This window comes from Umbelopsis ramanniana (assembly GCF_025399195.1).
Source record: "Umbelopsis ramanniana AG unplaced genomic scaffold K450scaffold_48, whole genome shotgun sequence".
Lineage (NCBI taxonomy): Eukaryota > Fungi > Mucoromycota > Umbelopsidomycetes > Umbelopsidales > Umbelopsidaceae > Umbelopsis > Umbelopsis ramanniana.
The window spans coordinates 14,528-33,653 of NW_026252134.1; the positions used below are offsets into that span (position 1 = coordinate 14,528).

The 19,126-nt window shown below is 43.6% G+C and overlaps 7 protein-coding genes across 7 annotated transcripts; 5 read left to right on the forward strand and 2 right to left on the reverse strand.

Annotated features, from left to right (window-relative positions):
- Nucleotides 1-299: 299 nt before the first annotated feature.
- Nucleotides 300-4,142, reverse strand: K450DRAFT_251275 (uncharacterized protein). Its single transcript, XM_051590697.1, has 21 exons — nt 4,094-4,142; nt 4,009-4,022; nt 3,850-3,935; nt 3,675-3,781; nt 3,489-3,614; nt 3,299-3,428; nt 3,111-3,238; nt 2,878-3,038; nt 2,642-2,823; nt 2,493-2,569; nt 2,304-2,429; nt 2,113-2,240; nt 1,917-2,049; nt 1,702-1,836; nt 1,528-1,636; nt 1,259-1,461; nt 1,116-1,196; nt 871-1,040; nt 714-810; nt 489-649; nt 300-422 (listed from the first exon to the last, which is right to left on the reverse strand). Exons 1-21 carry the CDS (start codon nt 4,130-4,132, stop codon nt 344-346), a joined length of 2,472 nt encoding a protein of 823 aa, XP_051442528.1. The 5' UTR covers nt 4,133-4,142; the 3' UTR covers nt 300-343.
- A 91-nt stretch (nt 4,143-4,233) lies between these two features.
- K450DRAFT_251280 (uncharacterized protein) lies at nt 4,234-8,455 on the forward strand. The gene is made up of 14 exons (XM_051590698.1): nt 4,234-4,435; nt 4,525-4,629; nt 4,701-4,794; nt 4,870-5,249; nt 5,312-5,385; nt 5,451-5,867; nt 5,940-6,294; nt 6,363-6,543; nt 6,617-6,865; nt 6,931-7,138; nt 7,206-7,563; nt 7,651-7,781; nt 7,848-7,987; nt 8,055-8,455. Exons 1-14 carry the CDS (start codon nt 4,303-4,305, stop codon nt 8,251-8,253), a joined length of 3,024 nt encoding a protein of 1,007 aa, XP_051442529.1. The 5' UTR covers nt 4,234-4,302; the 3' UTR covers nt 8,254-8,455.
- A 120-nt stretch (nt 8,456-8,575) lies between these two features.
- On the forward strand, nt 8,576-10,116 carry K450DRAFT_251284 (uncharacterized protein). The gene is made up of 6 exons (XM_051590699.1): nt 8,576-8,907; nt 8,978-9,024; nt 9,093-9,287; nt 9,361-9,433; nt 9,493-9,778; nt 9,853-10,116. Exons 1-6 carry the CDS (start codon nt 8,694-8,696, stop codon nt 10,007-10,009), a joined length of 972 nt encoding a protein of 323 aa, XP_051442530.1. The 5' UTR covers nt 8,576-8,693; the 3' UTR covers nt 10,010-10,116.
- Nucleotide 10,117: 1 nt separating this feature from the next.
- On the forward strand, nt 10,118-12,644 carry K450DRAFT_251287 (uncharacterized protein). Its single transcript, XM_051590700.1, has 2 exons — nt 10,118-12,168; nt 12,242-12,644. The coding sequence occupies exons 1-2, from the start codon at nt 10,176-10,178 to the stop codon at nt 12,415-12,417; spliced, it is 2,169 nt and encodes a 722-aa protein (XP_051442531.1). The 5' UTR covers nt 10,118-10,175; the 3' UTR covers nt 12,418-12,644.
- A 146-nt stretch (nt 12,645-12,790) lies between these two features.
- Nucleotides 12,791-13,529, forward strand: K450DRAFT_251294 (uncharacterized protein). The gene is made up of 4 exons (XM_051590701.1): nt 12,791-12,807; nt 12,910-12,970; nt 13,038-13,160; nt 13,246-13,529. Exons 2-4 carry the CDS (start codon nt 12,911-12,913, stop codon nt 13,372-13,374), a joined length of 312 nt encoding a protein of 103 aa, XP_051442532.1. The 5' UTR covers nt 12,791-12,807; nt 12,910; the 3' UTR covers nt 13,375-13,529.
- Nucleotides 13,530-14,378: 849 nt separating this feature from the next.
- On the forward strand, nt 14,379-16,741 carry K450DRAFT_301814 (uncharacterized protein). The gene is made up of 4 exons (XM_051593755.1): nt 14,379-14,855; nt 14,934-15,164; nt 15,232-16,000; nt 16,075-16,741. The coding sequence occupies exons 1-4, from the start codon at nt 14,410-14,412 to the stop codon at nt 16,510-16,512; spliced, it is 1,884 nt and encodes a 627-aa protein (XP_051442533.1). The 5' UTR covers nt 14,379-14,409; the 3' UTR covers nt 16,513-16,741.
- On the reverse strand, nt 16,632-18,973 carry K450DRAFT_251298 (uncharacterized protein). Its single transcript, XM_051590702.1, has 4 exons — nt 18,846-18,973; nt 18,372-18,775; nt 17,019-18,299; nt 16,632-16,950 (listed from the first exon to the last, which is right to left on the reverse strand). The coding sequence occupies exons 1-4, from the start codon at nt 18,896-18,898 to the stop codon at nt 16,751-16,753; spliced, it is 1,938 nt and encodes a 645-aa protein (XP_051442534.1). The 5' UTR covers nt 18,899-18,973; the 3' UTR covers nt 16,632-16,750.
- Between the last annotated feature and the right edge of the window lie 153 nt (nt 18,974-19,126).

Consider the following 19,126-nt stretch of genomic DNA (forward strand, 5'->3'; position numbering starts at 1 on the left):
GAAATTGGAATCAGACTTCAGGGTCGCTTCTCGAAAAATCCAGTTGATCTACACCACTGGACCTTGCTCATAACAGTCCCACACTCCTTCTAAATATTATACGGTTGACTTCTCTTACTCCTAGTGTCAACATGCTTTTACCCCGTTTGAATGCTGATGACGAAAGTAAATGTTAAACTCAGCAAGGGAGGTGGACAGAACACCAATTCTGCCCTCGAACATTGAAACCTGGCCAGTAGTCCGTCTTCCTTAACTCAAATGTGTACCAAGCACGCCTTGTGGGCATATCGTAAAGATATATGGTATGATGTAAAAGTTATATATTAAAATCCAAGACTAGATTTTACTTGGTGTCAAGTTGTATAATCAAATTATCGACTTCCTGGCCAACAACGCTATTAGGGCACTTTGCTCGCACCTCCCTACAGTATTTTAAGCCATTAGACAGGATTAATCACGGATCTTTCAACTGGTGAAAAGTTACTTACCGTAAGGTGGCCATATCTTTATTGGTAAATGCTTGTTCCGCCGCTTCTCTGAAGGCGCCAATTTTGACGAACAGCATTGGTCTGGCAGCAGGCTCACATTTCATGATGTATTTGGAAGCTTCTTGGAATTGTCTCATTTTAATGCACTCTTGCACAAATGGCTAACAAGGGAGATTGCTTAGTTGGAACACTCGTACTGCAAGACGGAATCTGCTTCTCTCATACCTCGTATCCAATGGGGGATTTTTTAGACTTTGCAAACTTCTCAAGCTCCTCCCAGTCTCGAGTTTCAACTAAACCTTGCAATTTGATCCACCAGAATCTGATTCGAGCCGCTGGTTCAGCATCTTCCTGCAACATGGTAAACATAAATCGCACTCACCTCTTTTCTGTTACTTTGAAATCGGTCTTAATTTTAGCTGCTTTGCTGCTTTGTCCGAGAATTATACACTTGTGAATTGTCTGACTGATTGACAAGCCTACGAACGACTCTTTCAAATCTTTTTCCAGCTGTGTTTGAAGTTGAAGTACTTTGATGGAGTCTTCGACCATCTGTGAGAGAACATGTTCATACCTAGTTAGCAAACTGGGGCATTCTGCTTTCGTTTGACAGTTTCATCTGCGTACCTTTGCTTCGAATGTATGATTACGGTCGTCCTGGTATAATTTCAGTGCAATCCTCAATTTGCTAATTCTTTCAACAATGTCCTTTGACCAAGACTGGAGGTTAGCAGTCAGCATTGAGCCACGATTCGTTTCTAGTAACATACCGTCTCTCCAAAGCTTTCTTCTAACGACAGGTTTGCACTTTCTATTCGCCGGTCATCTTGATAATAAAAATCCTTCAACAATTCCCTATCTTGCTCTTTGCAGTATACTTGCAAAAGGTTACAAGCTAATGGTTTGTTATTGACCAAGCGGAAAAATTCTCCCAGCGGCAGTTTACGCTTCAGGTGGAAAATAACCAGGTAGACTTCAGGCGAAAATATGCAAGTTAGAGCCTCATTCGTCGATTATCATTACCTAACCGCCAGCTTACCTAAATCAGTGTCGCCACTTTCGATCGCTTTCACTAGCGATAATTCGTCCTCTTGCATTGAAATCAATAGCGGCACTTGATCAGCCGCCCTTGGTTCATAGTCCAAAAGCTATAAGAGTCATTGAGTACTTCGAGGCCATATATGACTGAAAAACAAGGTACTATTCCACTCACCCTTGTAGCTAGTCGAGGCTGACCAGCTTTGTAGGCTGTCTTTGCAATCTCGGCATATGACAAGCTGGCATTTAGAGATAACTTATCGACGATGGCTCGGCAGATTGTTTCTTCATCTTCCGTCGACGCTTTAATCTAAGTTTAAATCGATGAAGTCGAATAAGCTTAAGCACTCTCAAAATGCAGTTAAATATCATCAAAGGTCAGTCGCTTACTTTGGCACAGGCCCAGTGGATAAGAATGCGATCTGTTCGAATTTTCAAATATGATGCAATGCGCATAGCAAGCAGATGGTGGTTGCGGTTAATGAGGCGATCAATCAGTGACTCTGGAGTCAGTCGCTGGTATCTGAGTAATCTCGTTAAGCACCAATACATGAATATGGCAGTCAAATGTTACAAAACGACTTACTGAGCATAAGTGATGGGAATACCAATATCATAGTATCGCACAGCGTTCATAACTCGCAAATTTTGCGCCATGTTTACAAATTGTTCCGCATTATAGCTATCCAGGAAGCATTTTCCGAAAGCTGCAGCCTATAGTACGCTCATGTTAGATTACTGATCCAAATCCACACACAACCCTTAACCATAACTTGCCTTCAGCAATAGCCGTTGGTAATGTTCTGAAAATTCATGTCCAGCCGCTTCAATACAGTTGTCAACCGCATCTCCTAACTCAGCACGAATACCGCGAATGTTATCGTCTGCTTTCGGGCTCTTCCGCTATTAAATTGGAGTTAGAGCGAAATTCAGCCGATATTGTACTAGGTTAGCTTTATAGCATACCTCGAAGTGATCAAGGGCGTCGTACAGCATTGCCGATGCAGAAGTAGATCCAATCGCGAAAATTTCTTCTGTTGGGCCTGTACATAACAATTGTGTGGTCAACACTACATGAAAAATGGTACACTCTCAACTGTGACACAATTACTAACTTGGAACTTTTTGTAAAAACTCGCACTTGTCCGCGGTGATGACTCTGACACCATCAATCTCTGGGATCAAATAAATGGCATCATCATAAGAGAGTTTGATCCAGTCGCCGAATGGCCCAATCATCAGCACTATTTTACTAGTAGAAAGCTCCCAGTATAGCACAACAGAATCGGTTCCGCACCTATAAACCGTTTAGAATACGTTTTTAAACTTTCTTTGAATGAAAAATGCCTACCATGCAAGTTGTTGGGGTGGAATACCCGATTTTGTGGCAAATTCTGATAGATTCTTTTGGAAATCTGTGGACACTACCCAAAGCTTTCCTTCTGATGTAAATAAAGCCAGGAACTTTCCGTTTGGAGAGACAGCCATCTTCGTGAATGGTCCTTGCAAGCGCTGAAATGAAAATACAATCAATAATCCGCGACGCATTTATGACATTTGGTAATGTTCCAACTGACTGCGTACCTGATCTACTGCGTCCTGACCATCCACAACTATGATAGTGGCTGCTGTTGCAATCAAAACTTCAACATGTCTGCTGAGGGTATACTGTGGTAAAATGACGGTCCAACAGTGTGGAGGTTCGGAAATTCCTATGAATGAATATGAGTAAACCAAGTTTAGGTAGATATCTACATCCAACTGCCTTTTACCTGGATCCGCCAACTGTTTTGGTCTTGGTTCCTCAAAATTGGTAACAGATATGAGCTGGTAGTTTCCAGTCATTGCAACGAGACCGTTACCCCATATCTGACAATCTGTGACGCCATGCTCTTTCGCTTCCTATAGGTACCGTTTAGTCCAGACTTACCAAGAATTGCAGACAGCAAACGGATACTTTACCTTTCCTAGGGTAAATTGAGTATATTCGCCGTCGAGATTATACATTCTGATCGTTCCTTCTTCCATAGCAACAACTAGCTGCTCTTGCTCTGTCCATCCCATAGCGACTATTCGTCCCTTATCCCACTGAAGCGGAGGTCAGACGTCGACATTGATACAGTTCAACATGACAAACATAACATATACCTGAATCTGCTGTAGAAGCTTTCCTGCAGAGCTATATATGTATATAATGGGTTTTATGGGCTGTTGGTTTTGTAGCAATAACACCTTTTTGTCGTCACGTATCATGGCTGATATCTGCGTGTTAGCTATTCCATGTGATGTTCAAGGCACCGCCTCCATTCGTATTATCTCTTACCAATGGGACCACCATATTGCGCTCCAGCGATAATGAATTTCGAAAGCTCAATCTGCTTCCATAGTAGTGAGTACACTTCTACTTTCCTAGCGGGGAAACGCAATAATACACGCTTAACACTCGAACATAGCACGATAGCGGATAACTTCAGTCACCAACCTGTAAAAGCGATCCTGTTGATATTGGTGAGTTAATTAGCATGCAATGCGCACAATACAAAGCAAATTAGTTTTTTCTAGCGTACTTGTAGTTGTATCCACCCAGATGTAGGATTAGGAGCCATTGCTATGACATGAGCTGAGTGTGGTTTTCGGCCTTGGCTGAGTGAAATCGCTTGAAATCGTCCGTGTGACGTCTTTTCATCAGGCATTTTTTCTTAAGGCACGCGTGGTTATACACAGGTTTTTCCTCAGCGACATAAATCTTCGCGGGCAACTACACAAGAACACTGTCATGGAGCCTAACGAGTTGGTGAAGCCCACCGAGGATGAACATATTTTCAACTCATTGTCTTCTGCAGCAGCCTTTTTAGAAGCTCAATCCTATAACGACTTAAAGACGCCTGACGTTGTCGATTTACTGAAAGGTGATCTATTAACGACAATGCTAACAAAGGCTTTGAAGACCCACTTTACTAAATCGAATGGATACCATACCAATACTTTGCACTTTCAGGCACTTCTTCCACACATTATAAGATTTCAGACGGCAAATCTCGACAGACATTCTATATCAAAAGCCAGCACAAATTGCCTGAAGAGTTATCAAAGGAACTGGAAGGTCGGTTTCTACATGTTTTTGTTCAAGCTTATTGGATAACAGCTATTTACGATTACTTGTCTCCTCTCCAGCGGCAAATGATAATGTCATTGGAATATTTACAGAGATCAAGCGAAGCTGGTGCGTTGTACAAAACAAGCTATACTTGTGGAAATATGTAGACGGGTCAGTAGACGCTTTCAGTTTTCAGAATAACATAATGAACTTGCAACCCATCTAATTTCCTTTACGTGTGGATAGATTGGATCTGCAGCTGTATGAAGATGTGAACGGACCCATCATTAGCGTCGCTCTCACCATCGCCAAACCTGGAATTTTCGTACCCGAAGTTACGCATGTATTGGTGATTGCAAATGCAAAAGAAATCATTACTATTGGAGTGTCAGTCAACATGGAAGATGGAAATATTTCTTTCTATCAAACCGACATATCGGTTCCTTCAGACAATTTGAAAATGTTGCGGATGTGTGGTACTAAGACTGGCCGAATCTTCATGGCTGCCGACGACGGATACCTATATGAATTTGATTATAAGCCTCAGGAATCATGGTTTTCTCGCCGATGTACCAAGATTTGTCATGCTCCTAGCAAGCTATCTTATTTCCTTTCCCTGTACGATGGTATGTACATTTCAGATATGTAGGCGGTAACATGTGAATTGGCTAACATGACTGTTCACTAGATCCTATCATTGATTTAGCAGTGGATGAATCAAGAAACATGTTATATCAGCTTACAGCCATGCATAACCTTCGAGTAAGTTGTATTTAAATACAAATTCGTCCTGAATGGGATCATTAATTCCGAAATCGTATCATTAGGTAGCATACCTTGGTCCTGACGGGATGACATTGACTAATATTGGACAATGCACCAATATCCGCAAAAAGGCACAAAGCTTATGCCCTACTTCGCGGTTATTTGACGAAAAACAATTCGACATTATTTCAATACACCCCATCACGGTATCTGGATCACATAATGGTCGACTGTTGGCAGTAACTTCCAACGGCGCTCGTTTATACTTCACATCCACAAAAGCTCATTCAGTGGAACCAGCCCCACTCCAACTTACTTTTGTTCGACTTCCTGTTGAAAAAGTTGGAACAAATGAACCAACTCCTGCAGTAGATGCTGCCTTCTATATGGATGGTATATATATGATTGCCGACAAATTGAAGCCGCGGGTTTCCTGTGTTTGTCCAGATTCTGCTCTTATGACTGAAGCTCAAGCCAAGGTAAACATTTTTACTTAACCTCTGTAGGCATGTGTATATCACCATGATATTAAGCCAGTATTTTCATATCAGAATATGGCAAATGCTTCTGAAGTGTTCGAAGAATTCACTTTGACAGGAAAGATTTGTGCTATTGCCGAGGAAACTCAGGATATTCCGCTGTCCATGAAGCTCAACGAACTCACAGCATCTTCAACGGTTCCACCTCGCCGATTCTTGGTGCAAACACGTGCTGGCCTTGTTGTTGTTGAAAAGCGACGACCTATCGAAATATTACAACTGTTGATTGCTGAAGCCGGTTCTTGCTTTGATACACGCGCCAAGGACATTCGAGATTTTATAGACCACTACGGTCCAGCTCAAACATACACAATGTGCTTTGATTTGGTCTGCAAAGAAGCTCAGCAATCACAACAATCGAATTCTGGTAGGTTTCGCCAAACATTATTATGCTTATAGCTATCTCATACTTACGTCCATGCCTTTCACTTCTAGCTGAATCTTTAGCTACGTTGATATCATCACAACCAGCAACGCGATTGTTTTACAGTATCGATTCACCATCCATTATTGGATCTTTGCATGGAAAAAATGGTGTTAGCCAGCGAGATGGATTTGCGTTATACTTGTACCGACTTTTACAGCCCATTTGGAATCAAAAAGTTACAGTCGCAAGGTAAGCATATGAAATATCAGCATGATGTCAGCTGCTCGGTATTAACTCTTGTCTCCATTTGGTTTCTTAGTAGCACGACACAAAAACCTTCTAATGCCCAAGACACAAGTGTGCCCAAGACGACATTGCAGGACATCCATGGAAAACTGTGCCAATTACGCAAATTCATGGATCTAAACCCATATATCAACCCTAAACCACTCCATCCAAATGAAGTGCAAAGCTCGATGGAAGAACTATACCAGCTGTTGAGCCATGCTATCGAAGCAGTTGCCTTCATTTCTTATCTTATTGATGCTGGCTTCCCACGCATCGTTCAACGGTGAGGCAACTTATTAATATATGCAGGCTATTAAATCCCATAACACTAATATAACTTGATTACAGCATGTCAGTTTCTGCTCAAGTAGCGCTAATGGGCCTCACATATGAGTCGATGCTGACAAAGCCAGATGGTAGAACCGTGTTGAGGCATTTGGTAACAGCTGTGGTCGACAGCCAATTGGAAAAAGGCACCGATTTGAATGTGGTAACGGACACTCTGCAAAATTGCTGTGGAACGCTCACAAACCCCAAGGAGGTGATCATGTATAAGGTATGGCACGTTTATGATCAACATGGCAGTGTATGCTGATTGAAAAACACTAACATACTATTGACAGGCCGTCCAACACGTTCGAAAAGCATCTGAGACTGTTGATCCCACGCAACGGGCAACACAACTCAGCGATTCACTTACATTATTCAAGAAAATAGCCGACTATCTCTCGTACGAGCAGCTCCAAGAAATTTGTGAGGGTTACAAAAATCTTAGCTATAACATAGGAGTGGTGGATCTGGCACTCACTTGCGCCCAAGCTAAAGATCCTTATGATCGATGCAGCTCTTATGTCGACGAAGGCTGTCCTCCAACGGACTCTAGGAGAAAGTATTATGAAATCAAAAAGCGGTGCTATATCTGTGTATTCTCGGCTCTGCTCGATGCAGAATATGCTGGAGAGCTGCAATATGACTCTGCAGGCAAGTACATTTATTTTTTTGCAATTAGTCATTTGGCTAAATTTTTTGCTCAATCATATCACTAACTGTCTGATGACGGATCTGCAGAACCCAAACCGTCCGGAAATGCCAGCGCTACCAATATATACCAAATGATTTTGAGCTCCAAAGACCGTGCATTCCATTTCGAACTATACGAATGGTTTATCAACAAGGGCATGATTAAGCAACTGCTGACGGTAATGCTTCTAGTTGATGCTCTTATTACAAATGGATGGTATTACTAATGCAAACCTTGTCATCAGGCGAACACACCATACGTCGTTCCATTTTTGACTCGGCCACCGTTTAGAAAGGAAAATTATGACTTGTTATGGCAGCATTATCGACTCCAGCAGCGTTACGATGTCGCCGCAGAAACTCTAGAACAACTTGCACTTACTGAGTACGTTTATTTTATTAACCGAATGTTGGTGGCGTTTGACACATTGTTGACATTTTAACCCACTTAGATGCGACATAACGCTGGAAAAGCGTACTGAATATTTGACACTTGCTATTGGCTGTGCAAAGAGTTACCAGGGACCAAGAGTCATCCAAATGATGGATATGGTTCGACGATTGGAAATTGACCTGCAAACAGCCAATGCTCAACTTTTACACAACTTTTCAGAATCCAAAGATCCCATAGCAATGGAGACGGAAGTTTGAATCCTTTCTTTAAGTACATACAATAAAGTCTCCTAAGATAATGTATGATGCGTTGAACATATGGCATTCATTTTTGGCGAGTTTGGACTGCTTGCTGCGTTATTGCCGAGCTTTCATCATTAAGGTGCAACAGCAAGACGAAATGTCAAATTCTTTAACCTATTCCATGTAATCCTCAAAATTACTTTTGTTTGCTTCTTTCCCTTCGTTATGCTCGATAATTCAATCGCTAACTACAAAAGTAAGTGCTGCTTCCAGAAGAGCAAAGCGAACTGACTATCGATTTTCTTGGTTGCAACGCACGTGATCTTCATTATCTGAGCTCCGATTGGTGTCCAGAAATGGGAAGTTAGGCTTTCAAAGAGTTGGGTTGGATGGGTGTTTAATTCCAACTTCGTTCATCACAAGTAGCCTATAATTGTAATAGACGAACTCGTATAATGTCCTTTCGAGATCGCACTTCAGAATTTGAGGCTCTTGTGGAGCGATTACAGCAACGCCACGATAACACGGTCTTAGAGCGACGATCTTTGATACAGCATGCAGCACCATCACATGAACGAATCAAGAATAAGACGGAATTCTCATTAATAGCGGCAGAGATTGGGCGAAATATATCAAATACCACCGCCAAGTTGGAGAAATTGACAAAACGTCAGTACACATAACGGTTTACTTTGTAGTTCAAACAAATAGGTATACTGACGGGCTATCCTATTTACAGTTGCCAAGCGGAAAACATTGTTCGACGATAAACCAGTAGAAATCAGCGTATGCATGTTATCTTTCTCGACACAATCATGTCGACAAACATTCTCACCAAAATTTCATTTTCACAGGAACTCACTTATATCATTAAGCAAGATATAGCTAATTTGAATAAGCAGATTGCCATGCTGCAAACCTACAGCAAAGACCAGAAACTCGGTTCAAAACAAGCAACAGAGCACTCTTCAAATGTGGTGGTATCATTGCAGAGCAAGCTTGCCACCACTTCCATGAGCTTCAAAGATGTTTTGGAAATCCGAACTGAGGTAAGACCTACTAGGGACCCCAACCTTTTTTTTTTTGGGTGGTGGACGAACCCGCTAATACCACGTTTCATAGAATATGAAATCATCCAAAGACAGACGAGATCAATTTTTGCTCTCCACCTCTGATCAGCCTGCCTCTTCAAATTGTGAGTATAGTGTGTGATACACTTTAGGTGAATAGCATTGCTGACTCTTTGATTTTCAGATGAATCCTTACTTTTCGACTCACCAAACCGCTCAAAAACCAAAACTGACTCCAGCCCCGCCATAATACCACTAGAATCGCAGGAAGACACATTGTCCCTTGGAATACCCATGCTTACGGCTCAGCAACAACAAGAACAGCAACAAGCACTCATGCAAGAACAAGATCGATATATAGAAAGTAGATCCACCGCCATCGAAAGTATTGAAAGCACAATTGCAGAGCTTGGCACTATCTTTCAACAGCTCGCGACCATGGTGGCAGAACAACGAGAAACAGTGCAAAGGTAAGGAGAAAAAATTTAATAACTCGTTTGATATAACATGTCGCCTGAAGCATGTAATAATATTTTATTTATAGAATTGAGCAAAACACAGAAGACATTGAATCCAACATCATTGGAGCGAACAACCAGCTTCTTAAATATTACAAGTCTGTGTCATCCAACCGATGGCTTATGATCAAGATCTTTGTTACCATTGTATTCTTCTTCTTATTATTCACTCTCATAATGTAGTTTATCGGATGTTCAAAAATTCTCCATTGGAGCAGTTTTGAAGAAAAAAAAAAATTCGAATGAAGTAAAGTGTCGATTTTTCTATAGCGCTGGCTGGCCCTTTGGGTGTGTCATACTTCTGTTTCTTCTGCTTTATTTTTTCTTCCTTCTTTTTATCCTTTAAGTGATGCCTCACAACTTGAAGGATCACCACACTAAATCTCCATTCTCTAACGACAGTTCGCGGTCCTTTGCATACCACGATTCTCAGAACAATATGACCTATCCTGGCTCATCGTCGTTCGGCCCGCGAAATGGCCAAGCCATGTCGCCAAAAACATTACAGAAACTCATGGAATCCGACAAAGACTTTGACGACCTCTTTGATTCCAATCTGGACAACGTTATGGTAGCCAACAGTAACCAGTTTGCCAGTAGTAACCCGTGGCTTTTTCAGCACCTCAAACCTCAACAACGGGAGTACCAAAATAATAGTGTAGGTACTTCATCACCCATGCCTTATCAAGACACGATGAGAGATGATGATTCGTCTCAATATACCACACCCTATCATGGAGAAGCGAATTCAGATTCGTTTGATCAAATGATGTCGTCTCGAGAATACCAGGATATTCTCTTTTCCGACCCTTCTTTTGTTCAACAACAGCAAACCTTACAAGACCATCAACGAAGGATGCAAGAACAAATATTGGCACAAGAAGCTCAAAACGTGCAATATCTCGAAACAAGTCCTGGCGATACTACAACTCAATACAGTGCGTCACCACCTCCTGTGTCTAACTTAAGTGCCATGTTCAGTCACAACTCCGGCTCTCTACCGAACCCTTCACAGTTTTCCCACTCACCGTCCGACAGCCTGAGCAAACCTAAATCTCAACACCAAGAGCAAAAGCGGTTATCTCAACCTGTGCAAGGGGGAGTTCGAATAACGTTTGACGCGCCTGACGTTCATAACAAAGACTTGGCCGGAAGAAGAGGTTCACCCAGCCTAACTTTAGGATCTTTTCCAAATACCTCAACGCCAACCTCTCCGTTGACGTCAAATGTTGATCACCAAAAAAGACAAGGCGATTTCCAAGCTCGATTTAAAGTTAACTATGCGCGCAAGGCAAGTTTGAACAGCCAACAGCAAGCGCACATGCTTCAACCTTCATTTGGCTCATTACAAGATATGCCAACTTTCAAAAATCCATTTGCATCTTTACCAACCACACCTGCTGCAGCCACCTACGATACGCCTAACCCCATGGATGATATGTCTCTAGATCGACGACGTTCTATCTCCCTCCCGCCGAACGCCAATAACAACAATAATAATAATAATCGCGTGCCCATACCTGGCACGCCGCCGGCCACCACCAAAGCTAAGCCCATCCCTATCGGAAGGGTTTCTAGACCGCATGCAGCCAACATATCGATCGATGCAGAAGAGCATCATCGTAGACTCGACGAGCAACTGCAGAAAGTCAACTTCGATGACATTACCGTTAGTGAACTCAAAGAAATGCTTCGACAACGTGGTAAGCCAGCGACTGGCAAGAAGGCTACGTTGATCCAACGCCTGATGGACGAACGGGACATGGTGAATGCTATCAAGAACGGCGTGGCTATTCCCCGCTCCAATGCTTCATCGTTTACAGCGGGTTCTCCTATTAATTCATCGTCTGTTCCCAATTCTTCACCCGTCATAGGGTCCCCGTTTTCACAAATCCAAAAATCAATAGCCGCCATGAGTATAGGGTCACCACCCACATCTGCGCACTCCCGTCGATTTTCTCCTTATGGAGCTCCGAAGTCCCCACGGCTTGGCCCTAGTAGCCCCAAATTGCTATCTACATCCGTTCCATCGGCTTCATCATCCAGCAATCAACGACCTCATCATCACCATCACACCAACTCTTCGCAATTTGTGAGACATAATCAGCACGCCTCTCTTTACGCGCCGTTTGTTCCGTCCGGATTGGGAACTCCGGATACCGAGTTAGAGGTGGATCCGTTCGATGCTGCCATGGCATCCGTCGACCACCAGAATAATATGATGTATCACGGAGACAGCAAGGAAGATCAGATGATGGAGAACTACGGATCCAATATAACAGCAGACCCTAACTTTACATCCAACCTGCACGACCTGCTTCAACAGGGTTACGCACTTGACAGTAAGTATAAACAATTGCGGTCCCCACGCGATACAGAAAGAAAAAAAAAAATTGACACACCCCCCCTCCTTAGCGATGTCAGATTCTGGCCTGGACAATCAGTTTGTTCCTCAGCAAGGAGTGGAGCAACTGTTTGGAGGTATGCCTGAGCTGGCGTATGATAGTAATCATTCAGGGTCCGCATATGACCTTAACGTTGCTGCCAGAGAAGGCGATGATACACTTGATTCCTTTCTCAAATGGAACTGAATTGCGCCTCTCCTTACACGCAACCCCCTCTCTCCACTGCTTGATCTCGGAGATGTAGATACATACAATGTACTGTAAATTAATGATCCATTTTGTTGTTATATGGTTATAAACCATATGTTTTCATTTGTCATCCCTTTCTTCGTTTCCATGAACCCTACCCACCAGGGGATCCGACGAATGACGGTAGATTAGAAATACTGGAGGTGTTGGGACGGCTGAGTCATCGGGCTTAAAAAACGGAGAAACCATAAAAAGTGAACGGCGTGCCATTAAAAATCACTTCGTCACTGCCATGGATTGTGCCAGATCCTTTTTTTTTTATTTTATTTTGGGTAGGTGGGCCCGGAGTTCCAAAGGATTACTAAGTGACCCGTTTTATCCAATAATATTTGGTACTGAGCTTCCGCTTGTTTTCGAGTATAAAAACCCTTGGACGCTCGCATGGTTGGCTTACACACTTTTCGTACTTTTTTCTTTTATATAATTCACAATGGTCCAAGAAATCAAAAACCTTGAAGAATTCAAGCAACTCATCAACGGAGGCAAGCCCGTGAGTAGTGTGTGTTTTGCGTTGTTCCATGCCCAACCCACGTTATGACTAATACCACGTCTTTTAGGTCGCTGTCGACTTCCACGCTCAATGGTGCGGTCCCTGCAAGGTCATCGGCCCCAAGTTCATCAAGCTTGCCGAAAAGTTCCCTGACATTGTCTTCGCCAAGGTTGATGTGGATGAGGCTGCTGTAAGTACTTGTTTGAATACCGGAAACACGTGAGGATGCGCGCGGTACTGACAAACCCACCCACTTTTTTTTTTGTTTACCGTAGGACGTTGCCGAGGAATATTCGATCCGCGCCATGCCCACTTTCATGTTCTTCGCAAACGGTGAGAAGAAGGATGAGGTTGTTGGTGCCAACGCTGCTCTTATTGAGGCAAAGCTCAACGCTCTCCTCTAAACAACTAGCATTTGCCGCAAAGATGCATTTCATACTGTGATGCTAGAGTCTACTTGGGCATCACATTTGTACAGTACATTACTATCAAATGCATGCATTTGTTTCATTCGAACTCGGAAATAAAATAAAAATTATACATTATAACGGTACAGAGATGGGAGTTTTGGCTTTGTCGCGGGTGAATCGTCCCAGATAGTACAGTACTGCGGAACCGGTCCCGTAGTCGCTGATAGTCGTTACCATGGTGCCATCGATAACTCGGGATCGAGCAAAAGAATTGCCATCCTTTCGGCTACAGTCGATCACGAACAGCATCCGTACCCCGTTATGTCATATTGCACTTCGATTATGCCATATCTCACCTATTGCTTCGCTCACAAAAAGGGTCTGCATGAGGAGTGGAGGGATGCATTAACGAGTATACTTATCTTCCTGTATATAGTAGGGATCATCTCGACTGATCGACTGCTGCAAAGAAGGCATATAGACTGTCTTGATAGCGATCTGTATAGCAAGTCATACTACGGTGTCAAAACTTTATGATTTGATTCAGCGATAATCCCCCAGCCATAGAGCACACAGTCAATTTTAGACCTGTGTGGCTGATTGAGTAACCGACCAAAAGGTATAGCCAACGACAGCCAGCCAGCATCATCAAATATTCTGTAAACTTCCATGTACAATAATACCTGTTTGATACTGCCAAGATCAAAATGTGATAGCGGCCTCGAGTTGCACGTCTCTTGCACTGGTTGACAAGTCAACAAGGTATTTTGGTCAGGTTGGTCCACTCACCTACCAAACAAAAATGCTTGGGCTTTTCCTTCTATGAGCACAGATTTTCATGTGGGGTAATTTGCTTACGCTATACAAATTGTTAAGCAATGCTGGAGGGAAGAGACTCCACCCTTTCCACACGAGTAAATCACATGTCAAGCCTCTATACTTAAAGGGCTCAGGTGGGGGCATCGGTGTTCAGTGAGCAAGTGTGTTTCTTTCTCTTCTTCCCTCGGCCTTGAGTCGTTTTTGCTTACAATGGCTTCAGCTCCAACATTTTCCTTACAGTCCACATTACCCCGTCTACCAGTCCCTTCCTTAGAAGCAACTTGCGCTCGTTACCTGCACTCCCTCCGCCCCCTTCTCACCGAAACGGAGTTCCAAGAAAGCGAAAGGAGAGTTCAGAGTTTCCTTGCAAGTCCTCTATCCAGGCAGCTCCAGGAACGTTTGATTGATCTGGACAGATCCACACCCTCAAATTGGTTAGATGACGGTTTTTGGCTCCAGAAGGCTTACCACGAGTGGCGTGAACCTGTACTGGTGAACAGCAACTGGTTCATGTTGGGAATAGATGATGCCCACCACCCCAAAAGCCTTCTTGCCAACAATGCCAAGCGTCCCTCCGGCCACTACACGTACTTTCAAGTTCGAAGAGCTGCTCACATGATATCCGAAGGTGTGGATTTCAAGGAGCTCATTGACAGGTAATTAGAGGAGTTGATTTTTTTAGTCATTCACACGTGCCGAAGTGTGTGATCACCCTGCTAATTCTTTCACATTAGTCAAAAATTGCCTATCGACATGTTAAGAGGTGGTAAAGCTCAGTGCATGCACCAATATACCCGCATCTTCGGCGTGACTCGTATACCTCAACCCCAATGCGACACTTTCTCCAATGTGAACGAAAGCGCCACCCATATTATCATTCTTGTCCGCAACCAGATGTATCCACTTCATGTGTACAAGCAACAGAACGGCCAGCGTGTACGAGCCAGCAAGGAAGAAATTGAAAAGTGAGTGGAAGTCATGTTTGCCAACTCGGATGTCATGTAGCAATTAAACCCTTACCCTGTAATATAGTGATCTCCTCGCTATCGTCAATGATGTACAGACACAACCCCTCCAAGCTCCTATACCTATTTTAACCGGAGCTCACCGAGATCACTGGGCCAAAACTCGCAACCATCTTCTCTGTGTATCGGCCGTTAACAGAGAGTCATTGACTGTCGTAGAGGATGCCTTATTTGCTCTGTCTTTGGATGATCACGGCGTGGGCAACGATACTGGGGATTGGACACGAAATGTGTTTACGGGCCAAGGCACGGGCTCAAATCGCTGGTTCGACAAATCGCTCAATTTTGTGGTAGAAGCTAATGGAAAGTGTGCTCTCCTTGGTGAACATTCTCCGTGTGATGCACTCACCGCCAGCTATGTCTTCGATCACATGCTCAAGAAACCATGCCCTCCTAATGCTAGTACCGCCAACATCCAACCCATGAAGTCTGCTGCACCTGTGGAGAGACTTTTGTTTGAAGTTGACGAGACGGTGCATCAACACCTTCAGGAAGCTCGTGACGATACTGCCAAGACCATTGCTCTTTCAGATTGCAGGGTTTTGATTTGGGATCAGTATGGAACTACGTGGGTAAAGAAGTATGCTAAGGTCTCTCCTGATGCTTTCTTCCAAATGAGTCTACAGTTGGCATATTACAAGATTCACAAGAGGGTGAATGCTACCTATGAGACAGCTAGCACTCGGCAGTTTCTTCACGGCCGTACCGAAACCATTCGAACTTGCAGCGTGGATACCAAAAAGCTGGTGGAGGCATGGGAAAACAACCAAGTTGATGTATGTAGTGAAGGATCTGCGGTTGAGATGGGATCTATAATAGTGATACTGACGCATTCTCTTGGCCTATGTAGAGCAAAACCAAATATCAACTTTTGCAAACGGCTTGCAAGAGCCACACAGCTTATACCGTCGCCTCATCCAACGGACAGGGATGTGATAGACACTTGCTGGCACTGCGTCTGTTGAACGCTTCCGAGCCTAATACAGAACTGCATCCAATATTCACTGACCCGGCGTATGCGGAATCTCAGAACTGGCGCTTGTCCACATCAGGACTTCATGCGGGCATTAGACTGATGGGAACTGGATTCGGCGCGATCGTCCCGGATGGCTATGGCATTAATTACATGGCAGCTCCCACTTTGGTCAAATACGGTATGGAATGCAAGCGTGTGAAGGAGACGGTTAGCACTCTAGAGTTCAGCAAGGTTCTTTCAGATACATTGACTGAGCTAAGACAAGTATGCGAAGATGTCAATGGAAAGGAGCAACCCAGCGCCAAAATGTAATAACTCAAGCGTAGATTACATGGCAACACCCCATCGCTGTGTTCGGTCTTGGAGCAGCTGCAGAGTTGTGTACGAACAAAAAGATATATTAAAAATTAATTAGCTAGCTAGCTACATCTTTATAAGCAAGACCTGCTCGTTTACACGGACACTGGATTAAAGTATTATAAAACAAAACGGCTCCAAGAAGGGCAAAGGAGACTCTCCTTTGTAAAATGTACATGCTGATACTACTTCGCTAAAATCGTTCCAACTCAGATACATCGGTGGTCACGTAGCGGCCAGTGGTTGGCAAAGATGGCCGGGATGAGACATTAGATAATGTGACAAGCCGAGACATATTGGGTACGCTCACTGCCAGATCTTGATCTGCATGCTGTAGAGAAAACAAAGCGCGGAAGGAGCTTTGTAAACATTTGGTCACGCTGAAATGTCTCGCTAATAGAAATAAACCTCCTGTCAGCAATAAGATCTGCTACAGGAACATGAAAAACATCGCCACTTACCACTTGCTGCCGATGTTATACTGGGTTCTCTCAGCATGTTGGAATCAAAGCTCTGCTCGCTCTCTTGTAGTATGTTACTACTAAGTTCATTATGCGACGGAGTATCAAGTGCCTCCAGCCCATTTGCTTCATAGTCGTCTTCGTAGAATTGCAGAGAAGTCTTGTCAATGGCCAGGAATGCCTTTGCACAGCGATAAGAACACATCCGGAATCGGACCGGTACATCGATCCTCGAGTCGCCCATGCAGCCTAGCTCAGCAACGTAGATAGAACTGTCGCAATACAACCGCAAGCAGGCTTCGCATTGTTTGGCGTTATGACAGATTTTTTCTAGGGTGTAGGAAGGTAATATATGGGCGGGAAGGTTCTCCAAGTGTTCTTTCCGTTCTTTCGAGTATTGCAACGATGAAATAGACCCGGAAGGTGCAGGTAACGTATCCAATAGACGGCGTGCGGCAATTTCAGATAACGAACCAACTGGGTGGAGGTGAGTCAGCTTTTCAGCGCTAATGTTGTCCATATTGCTAGAATAAACAATTGCATCTTGATCGGCCGTTTCGCAAACAATCCCTTCGTAGTATTGAAGATGCTCATTCTCTCCCATCAAGATGGTTTTCAAACTGCCTACACCGGGTCGAAGGGCCCGAACCATACTGTCCTCCCTGTTTTGAGTGATGCTCTGCGTCGAGTCTTGTTTATCTCGAAGTTTCAGGAGACTTCCAGGTAACCACCGGAATTGATTGCGTCGCATATCTAACTTTGCAAGTTGGGTCAATCGTCCTATCGAGTCTGGCAGCCTCTCCAGCTTATTCTGTACAATGCCAAACTTGATCAACTTTCGCAGGTTGCCTATAGTGTCGGGCAGTTCAGTCAGCTGGTTATCGTTGACGTTAAGCCATTCCAACCGCGGCAGATCGCCAATGCTTGCAGGTACTTCGGTAATTTGATTGATGGCAATATTGAGACGTCGCAAATGCTTTAGTTGCGAGATCTCTTGAGGGATACTACCCAGTTTGTTAGTATGCAGGTCCAGATTAATGAGCGATGTGTTGTTCAAACATAGTTCTACAGGGATGTGGGTGATCAAATTACTTGATAAAATCAGTGCTTGTATGTTGGGAAGATTATATAGTGCGAGTGGAACGGCTTCCAGTAAGTTAAAAGCCATGTTCAAGGTCAGCAATGAGGGAGGAAATGCCTCAAGCTTCAGTGCTGAAATGGAGTTTTTCTGGCAGAGTAGTACTTCCAACGTATAGAGCTGTGCGATGCAATTTGGAATTGCTATCAATGCATGAAGTGAGATCAGCGGGGATTACCATTTACTCCTTTCTCACGGTTGCTCGCTACCCTTACCTTTGAATCTGTTCTTCTGTATATCTAGGTGGGTCAAACGTTTACATTTCGCCAGTTCGACAGGTAGATCATCTAATGTATTCGAAGAAAGACTGAGCCACTCCAGATGCCGTAGTTTAGAAACATCGGCGGGTATGTAGGTTAAGCCGTTGCCAGCGAGGGACAGCTTGACGAGCTGCTTTAACGAAGTGATCTCGAGAGGAAACTGATTCAAATCATTGCTTCTCAGAGATAAATCCGTTAGGCCGCTTAACAGGACTTCAAAGTTGGCTGGAAGGTAGGACAGTTGATTGCGGCGCAAGTACAGTCGCTGAACATAGTTGCCGCGATCTTGCTTGATGTGTGAAAGGATTCTATAGGCGCTCGGTCCAGACACAAGTGCACCCAGTTGCTGCAGCGTAACACTGCAAAAATACCATACTATGTCAATTATGAAATTTCGTAACTACTCAAAGCAAACATCCTTTTTTCTACCTAGTTAATTGTCTATCCGACAAGTCGATTTCGAGAGAATGAGCATTGCCCATGCCTACAGATTAAGGTTTCGTATTCGTTTTGGAGCAAGTGTCTATACTGAATAGTGCAGTATGGTGATGCAAATTAGTATTACGAAAAAGTAAAAGAATTAAAAATTATGCTTTGCAGTGAAAGAAACCACCTAAAAGTAGCCTCGCATAGATGATAACTGGAAAAAATTACACCTGAAACCTTCAGAAATTCGGCATGTTCAACGCATCAAAATCGCCGTATTAACT

What these genes read in the sequence shown, in the direction of transcription:
- K450DRAFT_251284 (XM_051590699.1), top strand. Translation starts at nt 8,694, where the DNA reads ATGTCCTTTCGAGATCGCACTTCAGAATTTGAGGCTCTTGTGGAGCGA. An exon ending in TTTTGGAAATCCGAACTGAG is followed by an intron (nt 9,288 to 9,360) that starts GTAAGACCTACT and finishes CACGTTTCATAG; the next exon opens with AATATGAAATCATCCAAAGA. An exon ending in TCAGCCTGCCTCTTCAAATT is followed by an intron (nt 9,434 to 9,492) that starts GTGAGTATAGTG and finishes TTTGATTTTCAG; the next exon opens with ATGAATCCTTACTTTTCGAC.
- K450DRAFT_251280 (XM_051590698.1), top strand. Translation starts at nt 4,303, where the DNA reads ATGGAGCCTAACGAGTTGGTGAAGCCCACCGAGGATGAACATATTTTC. An exon ending in CAAAAAGTTACAGTCGCAAG is followed by an intron (nt 6,544 to 6,616) that starts GTAAGCATATGA and finishes GTTTCTTAGTAG; the next exon opens with CACGACACAAAAACCTTCTA. An exon ending in TGATTAAGCAACTGCTGACG is followed by an intron (nt 7,782 to 7,847) that starts GTAATGCTTCTA and finishes CCTTGTCATCAG; the next exon opens with GCGAACACACCATACGTCGT.
- K450DRAFT_301814 (XM_051593755.1), top strand. Translation starts at nt 14,410, where the DNA reads ATGGCTTCAGCTCCAACATTTTCCTTACAGTCCACATTACCCCGTCTA. An exon ending in AGCAAGGAAGAAATTGAAAA is followed by an intron (nt 15,165 to 15,231) that starts GTGAGTGGAAGT and finishes CCTGTAATATAG; the next exon opens with TGATCTCCTCGCTATCGTCA. An exon ending in GGGAAAACAACCAAGTTGAT is followed by an intron (nt 16,001 to 16,074) that starts GTATGTAGTGAA and finishes TGGCCTATGTAG; the next exon opens with AGCAAAACCAAATATCAACT.
- K450DRAFT_251287 (XM_051590700.1), top strand. Translation starts at nt 10,176, where the DNA reads ATGCCTCACAACTTGAAGGATCACCACACTAAATCTCCATTCTCTAAC. An exon ending in ACAGGGTTACGCACTTGACA is followed by an intron (nt 12,169 to 12,241) that starts GTAAGTATAAAC and finishes CCCCCTCCTTAG; the next exon opens with CGATGTCAGATTCTGGCCTG.
- K450DRAFT_251298 (XM_051590702.1), bottom strand. Translation starts at nt 18,898, where the DNA reads ATGGGCAATGCTCATTCTCTCGAAATCGACTTGTCGGATAGACAATTA. An exon ending in ACAGAAGAACAGATTCAAAG is followed by an intron (nt 18,300 to 18,371) that starts GTAAGGGTAGCG and finishes ATGCATTGATAG; the next exon opens with CAATTCCAAATTGCATCGCA. An exon ending in TATAACATCGGCAGCAAGTG is followed by an intron (nt 16,951 to 17,018) that starts GTAAGTGGCGAT and finishes TATTTCTATTAG; the next exon opens with CGAGACATTTCAGCGTGACC.
- K450DRAFT_251294 (XM_051590701.1), top strand. Translation starts at nt 12,911, where the DNA reads ATGGTCCAAGAAATCAAAAACCTTGAAGAATTCAAGCAACTCATCAAC. An exon ending in TCATCAACGGAGGCAAGCCC is followed by an intron (nt 12,971 to 13,037) that starts GTGAGTAGTGTG and finishes CACGTCTTTTAG; the next exon opens with GTCGCTGTCGACTTCCACGC. An exon ending in TTGATGTGGATGAGGCTGCT is followed by an intron (nt 13,161 to 13,245) that starts GTAAGTACTTGT and finishes TGTTTACCGTAG; the next exon opens with GACGTTGCCGAGGAATATTC.
- K450DRAFT_251275 (XM_051590697.1), bottom strand. Translation starts at nt 4,132, where the DNA reads ATGGCTCCTAATCCTACATCTGGGTGGATACAACTACAA. An exon ending in ACGCCCTTGATCACTTCGAG is followed by an intron (nt 2,430 to 2,492) that starts GTATGCTATAAA and finishes CCAATTTAATAG; the next exon opens with CGGAAGAGCCCGAAAGCAGA. An exon ending in ACCAACGGCTATTGCTGAAG is followed by an intron (nt 2,241 to 2,303) that starts GCAAGTTATGGT and finishes AGCGTACTATAG; the next exon opens with GCTGCAGCTTTCGGAAAATG.